Source organism: Sinohyriopsis cumingii, chromosome 5, assembly GCF_028554795.1.
Source record: "Sinohyriopsis cumingii isolate HCF-2022 chromosome 5, ASM2855479v2, whole genome shotgun sequence".
Lineage (NCBI taxonomy): Eukaryota > Metazoa > Mollusca > Bivalvia > Unionida > Unionidae > Sinohyriopsis > Sinohyriopsis cumingii.
The window spans coordinates 88,022,733-88,035,625 of record NC_142965.1 but is presented as its reverse complement, the minus strand read 5'-3'; the positions used below and the strand labels follow the sequence as shown (position 1 = coordinate 88,035,625).

Sequence of the window (12,893 nt, the reverse complement as noted above, 5' to 3'; positions counted from 1 at the left end):
TTTCTTCAAAAGTAAACTTTGCTTAACAGATTCATTTGTTGAGAATCTAATTAGGTAGTGAACCAGTCTATATTTTTAAAGAAAATGGCCCCATATGTTAAGTAAAATGCTTAATGGTGTGAGTTGTGGCTGTTATATGATGAAGAAAAATGTTAGAGCAGATGGATCTTTTCAAACTTCAAACATGTCAGATCAGAAAAAGTGACAAATCAACACCGCTTTACAAACTTAAAAGAAGAATATGAGAGTAATGTAATACAGCACTCTGAGCACCTTCAGTGAGAGTTACACATGTAGGCAAGTTGAAAAAGTTACACATGTAGGCAAGTTGAAAAAGTTACACATGTAGGCAAGTTGAAGTGAATGCTGAATATAAATGATATTTCAGTGTATTTTTGGTTTGTATTCTGGTTCTAAGCCATATGGATTTTGCCCTTTGTGATATGAATTTTGACCAGCTGAAGAACCAGGTTAGTAGTAAAAATGTATCTTTTTCATAGATGCAGTAATTCTGACATGTATTACAGCACATATTATAGATCGCACTTTTTAAGCCCAAATTACACTTTTTTGCCACTTACAATGGCAGTAATTATGCTTATACCTCTAAGAGTGTGGCATGTATGTTTTAGTTTGGTTTATGTGACATCACAATCCAGAACATACCTGTTTTGTACTGTCGCATTAGTTAGTCTTTTGTATCAAATAATGGAGGTACAATAGAAGGAAAGTTGAAAGGCATGCAAGTCCAACCTGTGTAAGAGCTAGTGGGCTGGTCATGTGTCAAGTCAATTAAGTTGATCCAGCAAACACCATTATAAAAATTATTGTGTACATACTATAAAGAAACTACCTTACATGAGTCTACTCATTCACAGATTTGATTGAAGATATTAAGGAAACCAATTAACGCGAAAACTTGGTGAAATATAAGGCTGCACTTTGGATACAGTTCATTGTGGAGAAGCAAGTTTCCAAGTTTGTAGTTAAAAGTCTGAATTGGCTCTCAGAGATTTCCTCAGAGATGAGAAGAATTTGATTATTGCAATGAAATCATGGCATAAGTTCTTTACTAGCAGAACAACAACAAAAAATTTCATTTCTACATTGACAGAAATAAATGGCCCTAGTTTTTGAAAAAGGGAATCCTGTTTGGTGTGAATTGAATCAACAACAACAAAAAGGCAGTGATATATTACATACTGTTTTAATGTACATGTAAAGGTTGTTGAAACCAGTTGAAATAATGTTCACAATCTTTCAGAGGTTGGGCATCTTGAAAAATAAAAGGTAATTTAAACAGAAAAGCACAAACTTTATTAGGAAAGGGCTTTATTAACAATTATTCATAATGTCATTATAAAACAAGTGTTTGGTTAATAAACAATAAATAGATTTTATGAGGAAAAAATTTGTTCTTTAATGACTGTCATTGTTCATTGATATAAAGAATCGTGTTTTACTCTGAATGTACAGTAACACTAGAATGTATCCAAATTCACTTGGAAAATGCAGTGACATAAGACAATAATTTTGCTTGCACATATGAGATGTTTATTGAAATCGTCCTGTGTAATGTTTTAAATGATTTTGCTGATATTGGATATATTGAAAATAATCATAATTTGTACAGAAAAGAAAACATCTTCATTAGAAAAACTATTTAATTACAATTATTACCAATTTGATTATTGAACGTATTATCAATGACTTAATCGGAATATCCACCCTCACTCCATTGACACTGCCAATGTTCATCTCTTTCTTAATTTTTCAAATGTCCCATGTCACTATGTGCTCTTGCTGATGCCAGGGGCTATATTTGTGAACTGCATCATGTACTTGTTATCAAAGGAGAGGTGTATTTTATTTTTTACACTGTCTTCTGACAGAATCAGCATTTATGGCAAAAATAGGCAGATGTACAGACAAACCCACTTCAGTAATCATATTATACCTGCTTGTTGCAGATGTTCACCTACTAATAAATGAGATATTTGGGGTGGTTTCTGTATGTAATTTTTGTTGATTGTGTAAAAATTGGAATTGTTTTAATTAGGGCCCATGATTTCTTTGCATTAAGGGCAGAATCATATGGTAATGGAGAGCATCATCATGAAAATATATTGTACCATATTTCTGTTTAATATCATAATCTGTTTCAGTGCAAACATTTTTCAGTTAGATGTAGAGCTGATGCATTCATATTCTCTGCTCATCTAAAAAGATTGTGAGGATTTACTTTCAACTTTTGGTCTTTTGTGACATCTAGTTGAATACAGACCTACCTATATATACTTGCTTGTAGGACCAGTCAAAATCCAAATTAACAAAGGTAGCATAATGCACCTGTAGACAGGGTATATGTTGTTTGTTCTACTGATTACTCCTAACAAACTGCACAGACCCAGATCTGACAATGCATTATGCAATGGCAGATTTTAGTCTATGTAGTTTGCAGTTGTACTTGACTTATAAGCAGGTATATATAGAAGATAACTGTTATCAGTTTGATTTATGTTTATTCCAGATCTGAGTATGTTGAATAAATCCAATACAGAACTTTTGATAGCAGACATGTAAGTAAAGATTTCAACTATCAAAATATATGGTTTCGACATGTTTACTTTAAGTCACATAATCTGTTTTTCCTCTTTTCATTGAGTCCATATTCAATGCTATCAAAGAAAGTGAAATAAATAATTTTGCTTACGTCAAGTTGTTAACAATTATTTTTACTCATTCAGATTAAAATCTCACATTTAATTTACAGTAAACATGCAACTTGGCCATCAAGACAACTGGTTAATGAATGAAATTTCATTGTCATTTATAACCAATAGCTGCATGTTGCTAAATTGCATATCTTGATAGCTGTGAAGGCAGTAACAATACAACCACTAGAATTTTAATGTTATTATTTTATAATTAAAAAGTTTTAAAAATTTCAAAGGAACTTGTAGTATTGTATATCAGATCCCAAATTATCCTAAAAGTTCTATTATAAGTCCAGGAGTATAGAGTGTTCTGAATGAATTCTGGTATTGAATGTGCTGATGTGCCAATAGTTGTTTTGTATCACAATGATATAATCTAATATGTCCTTGAATGAATTCATAATAATCATGATAAATTGATTTAGTCCATTATATCATGTATCCTTTTGATAATTCCAGTGATGACTTTTTAAATAAATAATTCCTCTTAAATTATATCTGAACACAAAATTTGATTACTTCAGAGTTGTATAAAAACCTATTAAAGTCACAATAAGATGACTAGGATATGGTTTTATCCCATCAAATTTGTGAACAAGTTCCCTTCTAGAACATTCTAAGACTAGACTTTGAACTCAAACATCAGTAAGCAACTTATTGATAATGTACAAAAGCAGGTACACCACTTAGAACCTTCTATGGTCGAAAGGCCATATCAACATGTTTACATTATCTAAGAGTCCAATCTACAATCATGGACAAAAGTTATGCACACACTATAAATATGGATCAAAGTTAAGCACACTGTATAAATATACATAACAATACAAACTATTTAGATCTATGTTAAGTTAACATACTTCCTCCTTCTAGTTGTATTATTGCCTTGGTTTACAATGCGTAACATATGATCGAAATATTGAATCTCCTGCCATTGTAAAAAGTTGATGAACATGTACGTTATAATTATTTACAACACAATATAGCATAATCTTTTTATTTTAGTTGACAAATTCCTAATAAGGACCAAATGCCTGTCTAATCAACAAATGTGAGCATACATTTCATATTGGGAAATGCATTGCTAATTTTCAGGAATTACGAGAATTTTACCAAAACAGAAAACCAGCAAGGAAGAGCTGAAGATCTAAGAGAATTGCTGAGTGACCTAGTCCAAGGGAATATTGGAAATACAGAAATAGGTAATTGCGAGTTTTATACCATTAATTTGTGAATTTATTCCATCAAATATAGGTATAGAACAGACATTACTCCTTTAAGATTTGCATAGAATGAAATGTAGGAAAAGTGGAAAATAAATTTTTAAAAAGTGTTTTGTGTGATGCCTTGCAAATTACTCTTGTTAGACTGGGAATCGGAATCAGAATCATCTGCCTTTTTGGCCTGTCAGTTCTTGAATATTCACAAGTGTTTTTTGCACTAAAACATTACTGTTGTGCAGCATGTATTTTACATTCAAAGTATACTTGTTTCTACTATTCACACAGATTCCATAATCTTGTGGTAACGACTTTTTTTGTTTTAAGCCATTGCTTCATCTGCTGATCATTTTTAGCAATAGTTTTGTCATTAGGAAGCGTCTGACTTCAGCACATAACAGTATTTCAGCAATGTTCCCTTTTCTGAAATTAATAACAGAGTATTGAATCAATATAAATTGTAACAATTGTTAGATATCTCATACTGAAAGCCAGATGACATCCAACTTGATTTAAAAGCATGAATATTGTTACCTGATACAGCCATTGGCAGTCAGTAAAACTAAGAATAGATACCATTCTGTAGCATAATAGGTTATGACCCCTTAGCTTTTGACCTTATCACAAGGCCTTCATCAGAAGAATGACATCTGGACTGGAGTCATGTGATCAACTAAATGTTGACCATGTGACGAAATCCTTTTGTAGAATGGTGAAAGTTCCAATCACGGTTCAACACTGGCTCCCCCTCCATGATTTCAATAGTTGCTCTTATTTTCCTCCTCAGGGTATTATTATCAGTGGCAAGTTCTCTGATGTTATCCCAAGATATAGTTGATTCTTTGCAATGTTCACCAACTGCTGTCACTCACTCGGGGATCCTCTATTGGTGTATAAGTGTTCTTTAACTCTTATTTCCAGGCTGCTAGTGGCTACCCCAATGTAGTCTTTTCCACAGTTATCACACTGGAGTTTATAGATTACTCTTATTCAAAAGAGTTTGGTCTTTTGGAGGTATCAAGATTGAGGGGATGGTCTGAAAGGGTTTGTTGATCACATTAGCTCCATGCCTTCGGAAGCTTTTCTGTTATCTATATGAGAGTCCACCAATATATGGTAAGGGACAATTAAACATTGGTCTCCTTTGTCCCTCGGATGTTCCTTCCTTCTCTGGTCTTTTTCCAGAGACACCAACATTCTGTCTTTGTAACTGTTCAACCTCAAAGCTTTCTTAATATGTTACACCCCCAACACCCGATCTTCTTAAAACCAACAATGCTGTTCACCCGATGCAACAGGGTTCTAACCGCTTTATCTTCTATCTCAAGATGACGGTTGGAGTTGAAGTTTTGATACTGGTCTGTGTGGATAGGTTTGCAGTATATGGTAACTTTTATTCCTGCATCATCTGAAATGTGAATACAAGTATTCAAAAATGGCAACTTCCCATCCAATTCCACTTCCTAAGTGAACTGGATATTTTCATCAATGGAATTGAGATGTACTGTGCATTCTTTAATATTGTATTCATGCATCATGGTGAAAGTGTCACCCACATAATGAAACCATACATCCAGAGGATGGGCTGCTTCAGTTGAAATGGCATTGAGCTCAAAATCTTCCATACACAAATTTGCCAGATTAGGAAATACTGTTGAGCCCACTGCTGCCACAAACTTCTGTTGATAAAATTCTCCCTGATAGATAAAATAAGTAGTGTTCAAGACCCATTTCAACAGAATAATTATTTGTTCTAACACCAAAGTTGAGCATTTGTTCCACTCTGTATCTTTTGAGAGTTAATTTTGGAGAACTAACAAGGCCTTGTCAACAGGTATGCTGTTAAAAAAGACCATCATAAGAGGTTAATTTTTGTCCCTGGAGTAACTTCCAAATCTTGAATTTTCTGAACAAAATCTGCACTTTTTTATGTGAGATAAACCATGACCAACTAATGGACCCAACAATTCTGCTAGGTATTTCAACGCAAGATAAGTAACAGAACCTACCCCCAATACAATAGGATTTGGGAGGGTGTTCGTCTTGTGTACCTTGGGGAGTCCATACAATTTTGGTGCCTCCTCACTAGTGGGATAAATACGGTTGTACAAATCTGTATTGATCTTCTTTTCTTTCTCCCATGTCTTTAGAGTATCAATGATCTTTTGTATTTACTAGTGGGATCTTTTTTTCACTTTACATATGTATTCTTATCCAGCAAAAGTATACTAATTTTTGAGTTGTAGTCTCTCCAATTTATAACCATGGTTGCTCTGCTTTTGCCCCTTTCTTGGTAGCTGATATGCTCCTTTTTTTGGTCATTCTGAAATCAGGGCTTTGACTACTTCACTTTTAAGGCTCTGAACTTGATAGCCTGCCAATTCTGTGGATGTCCAAATTTCTTTAACCATAACTTATTTTGGTGTAATAGCAAAATTCAATCCCTTCTTAAGTGCGCTAATTTTCATTTCCATTAAAACTCTTGAAACATTGACCACCCATCTGTTTTGATCTATTTTGCCATCATCATTTGACTTATTCAAACTGGATCATTCAAGTTTCTTTCTTTGCAAAGTGTGTAAAGTTTCTTCAACTGTTTGGATTTAGTATCATTGAAAACTCTGTAATGCACATGCATCAGAAACAGTTCCTCTTCCATAACAAAATTTGGTAACAATAGTTTCATCTCATAGATAAGTTCCTGGTATTTATCCCAAAATCTATAAATGCCATTGTGATGACTGTGGAAAAGACTACGTTGGAGAAACTGCCAGAAGCTTGGAAAAAAGTTAAAGAACACTAATGCCATCAGAAATCCCAGATTGCAGTTGGTGAGCATTGCAAAGAATCAGGGAATACTATTTCTTGGGATAACATCAGAGTACTTGATAGAGGGAATAATACCCTGAGGAGAAAAAAAAGAGAAGCTATTGAAATAATGTAGGGGCAGCCAGTGTTGGTCCATGATTCTGGATTGGAACTTCGCCATTGTGAAGAAGGAATTTGTCACATCAGCAACATTTAATTGATCACATGACTACAGCCCAGAAGGCATTTCTCTGATGAAGGCCTTGTGATAAGGTTGAAAGCTAAGGAGTCACAACATATTATGCTACAGAATGGTGTCTGTTGTTAGTTTCATTGTGTTGATAGATGTTTACAATAAATGCAAGCCCATTCACATGAATGACCTTGTTTACATATCGATCATTGCCAAAAATTCAGTTGACAAAACGGTCATTGTATTCAAGCCTTGATGCTGTCCCAGATTGTTTGCAGTTGTTTACAACTCATTTTATTGATATTTATAATGATATGCAAAGATATATAAACATATTTTACTAGAAAAAATGGTATTCATACACAGCTAAGACACAGATTAAACTTGGAAACAATGAACACATTAATACTTCGCAACTAGAGGCAGCATCTTTAAAAGAATTTAATTTCAGTAAAGCTCTGACAGAGGGGATCAGTAAGAGAGAGTAGTAGATATTGACCTCTATCAAATATTAAACTCTGGTTGTTTCTCCTCCTCCTCCTTTTTTCTACTTCCCCTTATTTTTATGAGAAGGGGAGAGCTGCCCCCTTTAAATAAAATCCAGCAGCATCTATGTATTCTTGAATTCTTTTATGATGTTGAGTTAGTGCTAAATGAAAATGGTGTTGATCTGAAGTCCAATATGACCTCTGAAGCAATCATTTTGCAAATCTTGGTATTGCTAAATATCGCCAAAGGAACATTATATTGACATGGTTTTTTCACCACAAGACTTCTTATGATATCTTGCTGGACATACAGGAAAATGGTACTGATCTGATGTCTAAAATGAAAGTCTTGCTATCACTACTCCTCCTGAATCATTGACCATATCAATAAGTGCTTCCCCCCCCCCCAATAAAATGTATGATGTCTACTTGGTCTTAAATGAAAATGTTCCCAGTCTGAAATCAAGTATGTCCGGCACGGCAATATCAGATGGTTACAACACTTGGCAGTTAAAATGAAGAACTGGCCTTTTCTTGAATTCCTGGCAATACTTTTTGCTCAGTAGAGAATCAGTCTGTTTGCGAGACTCTTGTTCAAACTTTAAATCTTTATTGTCTTTTATATATTATATTGTGTTCCAGATAAAGAGTATGAGTACCGCCTGAAGCACTTGTTATGGGACATCAACATAACCGACTCTTTTGATGGCTACTGGAAGACGTTGTTCAACACTGACAAGAAAGCTGAACTAGGGATAAATGGGTAAAGTTACATACTACGCCATATATACTAGAAATATTAGTAAATATCAGTAATTGTAAAAAAAATTCTGATTTGCCAAAAAAGGCCCCCCACTAACATCTAGAAAGTAAAGTATCTTCATTTGATGAGAACAGTTTAAACTAAACTGAATTTCTACAAATATTTGAATGTACTAATTAATATATAAACATTTTTAAAGTTTGGATAACCATTTTTTTAAAATTAGTATTCAATAATTCTTGATAACAGATTCTGACACTATTGCAGACTAATTGATACGGTGAAAAATCTATTGTCACAATAGTACATTGATAAAGCGAGGGATCGATTCTGAACTCTATAAACTAGTGAATTGATGTAACATTTTTTCTACCCCTCAATTCAGAGTAAAAAATAATTTATGATTCTGTAAAAGCTTTTTTTTGGTACCATTAGTTGCGTTCTAGTATATCTTTAATCCAACAGACAGAATGTAAATTAGATTATCTCAGGTTTTTTAAATACTTCTATTGACTGTTGGTTGCGGTGCATTCTGCAGCCATGTATGTAAAATCCACATCATTATGGACAATTTGCAGGACTGTTTAAAGTGAATAAGATGTCATGCTTGGTAAGTTTCTCTTTCAGCACTCAGTCTACATCTGCCTTGTTTTAAATGCAAGGATTGATCACACTAACAATATCAAGTGTAAAATTCAGACAATCCATTTCAAGACTTATAGACTGGATCCATCCCAATTTCAGAAACTACCAGATACAAAAGTGTCATTCATTGCCTGCACCTATAATATGATTTATGGCAAAAAGTAGCCTTTGCAAGGCACTGAATCTGATATGTTAGGCAGGGTTTATTTCAGAAATAAAATGTTTTCAAAATGGGTAGGGCTAGGAATTATGCTGCATTTGGATCATATTTTGGTGCATATTGGATCAGTTTCATGTTGTAATTATTAAAATAGACTCTGGTTGTGAAGATAGGTTTATAAGTAAATGGCAACAGGGCAAAAGTACTTAAATCCATTGATGGTTATATACGAGATAAATACTGTGTGAGTGGGTATGAATTATAATGCGATATCCCATCGTATATATTTATCCTCATGATAGCAAACTGTGAGGTGATTTTATCCATTATTTTGCATGCATGTGTTTCTTCGTTATCTACTTGTACACCTGGATTTGAAATGAATACCAAATTTTCCTATTAGAATATTCATTCAATGAATTAAGATAGGATTTGTTTATTTATCAGTGTTAATAAAGCTATCAAATTCATCCTTTTTCTGGTATACTTTGGTAAATACTGACACCCCACCCACAATCAAACCATATTAAAAAGGCTGAACTCTGGCATCTAACTGTATCATCCAGATCTAATCAGATGACATGATCCCATGTGTCCAATTAATCTAAGTCACTTGCCTTTACAAATCACTGACATCTCACATCTGTCCTTGTGGGTTTGATTGAGTCTTGGCTCGGCTAATGTGGGCAAGTAAGAAAGCTAGCCAATAGTTTCCAATGGGTTGATGGTTCTTCCCGGAGTTTACCTGAGTACTTTCTCTCTCAAATATTCTGGCAGCCATGTATAGCCTATTATATGCTGAATATCAGCAATATTTTATGCTGAAATAAATTATTAAATAGAATAATGAGATATTCCTATTTTTAATAATGCATTATAAAACAACAGTCCCATAAGATTTACAAAACACCAATTCCGTGAGATTACAAAACACCAATTCCATGAGAACACCAATTCCATGAGGTTTACATAACACCAATTCCATGAGAACACCAATTCCATGAGGTTTACATAACACCAATTTCACGAGATTTAATATGGCATTAGCTGCATAGTTTACTGATGCTGCATAGAATATATGCCAGTCTTTCTTTTATCCTTCCTGACTGAATTTTCCTATCACCCATACAGCTTTACTAGTTATTTTGTGTAATTCAGTTCAGAAAGTATTTAGACAAGAGGTTTTATTTTGTATGCATCTTTTGTTTTTCACAGGTCAGAGCCAAGGTAAACAGCAAAATTTTCCTAAACTGCATATTTACTCCCTTTTTTAAAATTTTGACTGTTTCACCTTACCCATTTACTAAAATTGAGGTTTTTGCATTTTGAAACTGCTTACCTGTTTAAACAATTCAGCCATTCTTTATAAATTTGGAAAAAGATTTATAAAGTTAGTCAGGATTTTTATTTATTGAACAATTTAGAAGATGCTATTTTCATTAAATTAGAATTGAAACTTTTTTGAAAACCACCTGCTTACAAAGACTGCATGTGTTTACAGGTTAAGGACAATAGTTCTCATTGATGCATGAATCTATGCTATTTTACTTTGCATCTACAAGTAGAGGAGAGTCCATAGTACTAACCCTGGCATCAATATCCACAAATGTAAAAGCATAATGTTCAAGTTAAATCTCACTGCGTCTCAACCAATTTATTCTTCCCAGGTCATAGGTAACAATTTGGAGTTGGTTTCATTGTGCCTCCTTCTTGGTAATGGAGCTAACAGGGCTATGTACCTGCCTGTTCCTTGGTAATGGGGCTAACAGGGCTAACTATTTACATGTATTAGTTGTACATTCTTGCGTAAGTATTTGCCATTAGCTTAGATTTTACACTCTGTATACACAGTCTTATACCATTAATCATGACATGTGGTGAGAAAATGATTTGTATGAAAACTCTTGTAAAATGAGTCACTGTGATCTATATTTTGCACTTCATTGACTGCGGTTCAGATTTAGTTTATTTCTCTCTATTCATGCTCAAATCATCAAACTTGATGATTCTATGAATCTTTATTAGTACCACACTCATACCTTAAAAAATGACATTATCTTACCTCTGTTTCACATTCATTGGTTTCGGTTTAATTTCTTTTTCTTTAGCTCATAGCAACATAAGCTTTTCTTTTATTTAGCTCGTAACCAGATAGGATTTTTGGCATCTTGTATACATACTGTTATTCCTGGAATCATGCATCCTGTATGCTGAATGTTATTTCTGGAACCTTGCATCCTGTATACATACTGTTATTTCTGGAATCATGCATCCTGTATACATACTGTTATTCCTGGAATCTTGCATCATGTATATGTACTGTTATTCCTGGAACCTTGCATCCTATATACATACTGTTATTCCTGGAATCTTGCATCCTATATACATACTGCTATTTCTGGAATTTCGCATCCTGTATACTGACTTATTCCTGGAATCTTGCATCCTAGATACATACTGTTATTCCTGGAACCTTGCATCCTGTATACATACTGTTATTCCAGGAATCTTGCATCCATTATACATACTGTTATTCCTGGAATCTTGAAACTTTACATTCTTCATCATGAGAATTACACCCTATGAACCATCATATTTCACACTTCAGTGACTGGCTGTATGTTGTTTTAATTTATCATGCTTCACTCATTAAACTAGGTGACTGAATTCATCTTTGTCAGTCATTTCATATTTCACTAGTTTTGCTTAAAGCTTTTTGTATATTGTCCTATCTGAAATTATGAAATTTTTTTCAGACTTTGAGAGGGGATACATCTTCATGAATGCCACTACCTCACTGCAGAAACTGATCACTTTGACCATATTTATGTATCACTGACTTGGCTTACTGGGTTTTTTTAGGGGGGGGGGTTGAAGCACAGTTCATGCTAGAATTGTGAAATTGAGGATATGTTTCTTTGTTAGTAACACACTCTTATCACCAAAGTAGCTCATAACGACTTGTTCCTTTTCAAACAAAGGGGGGGGACACATAATCAGTGCTTCCCTTCATCCATCCGTCACACGTTCCGTTTTGTTCTTTATCTTTTAAGCTGTTTGAGATTAAATGATAAAACTTGGTATTTTTGTACATCATCACTTGCATGGGTTTCTTGTACCCAGTTAGGGTTGCTATCTTCAAGGTCAAGGTCAAGATTCAGTATTCAGTATTTTCCATAACTCTTTCTTTTTTCCACTTTATAACCTTAAAGCAGTTTGAGATTAAGTGATGCAACTTGTTATAGTTCTGTATCATCACTAGAAAGTGTGTTGTGTACCAAATTGGAGAACCAATCATGAAGGTCATAGTTATGGCTATTTCATGTTTACATTACACTCAATGATTTTGAAACCATTTGACATTAAGGCATGAAATTTTGGCTTACTTGCACATCGTCCCTAGATGTCATCATCCAACCCACAATGGGCATCCTATTTTCTTGGTCAGGATCACAGTTCAGTATTTTTTTATTCAACCCTGCTTTAATTCCTGCTTCAGAGCTTTAAAGCCATTTCAATTAAGGGATAAAACTTAGTAGACATTGACACACTTACTCTGTTTTGTTTATCACATTGGGAGTCCTGTCAGCGCAGTAAAATGTATGGCTCAATATTTATTTTTTTTGTCACACTTTCTTTTCAGCTCTTTATCTTTAGATCTGTTTGAGATCAAGTGAGGCAGTCTGGTATATGCATATGTTATCATTAGCGGGTGTTTTGTGAACTATATTGAGGGTCTTTGTGGTCTATTTCATAGTGCTATATATTGAAACTTTCTATTACACTTTACTTTCCCACTCTATAATGTTTAGACCCATTGGAGATGAAGGCTTTATAGGTGTGAAGCATACTGCATTGGGAGGTCATATCTTCAAGATCGGGGTCAGATATCAAGGTCA

The 12,893-nt window shown here is 34.1% G+C and overlaps 1 protein-coding gene across 1 annotated transcript in view; it reads left to right on the top strand.

Moving 5' to 3' along the window:
- The window catches only part of LOC149799696 (voltage-dependent calcium channel subunit alpha-2/delta-1-like), a 230,274-nt gene that overhangs the window by 160,796 nt on the left and 56,585 nt on the right, over positions 1-12,893 (top strand). Inside the window, exons 23-25 of the mRNA XM_089959053.1 lie at positions 2,531-2,579; positions 3,813-3,919; positions 8,069-8,189. Of these exons, the coding sequence (XP_089815179.1) occupies positions 2,531-2,579; positions 3,813-3,919; positions 8,069-8,189 (277 nt within the window). The remainder of the gene's footprint in view (positions 1-2,530; positions 2,580-3,812; positions 3,920-8,068; positions 8,190-12,893) is intronic.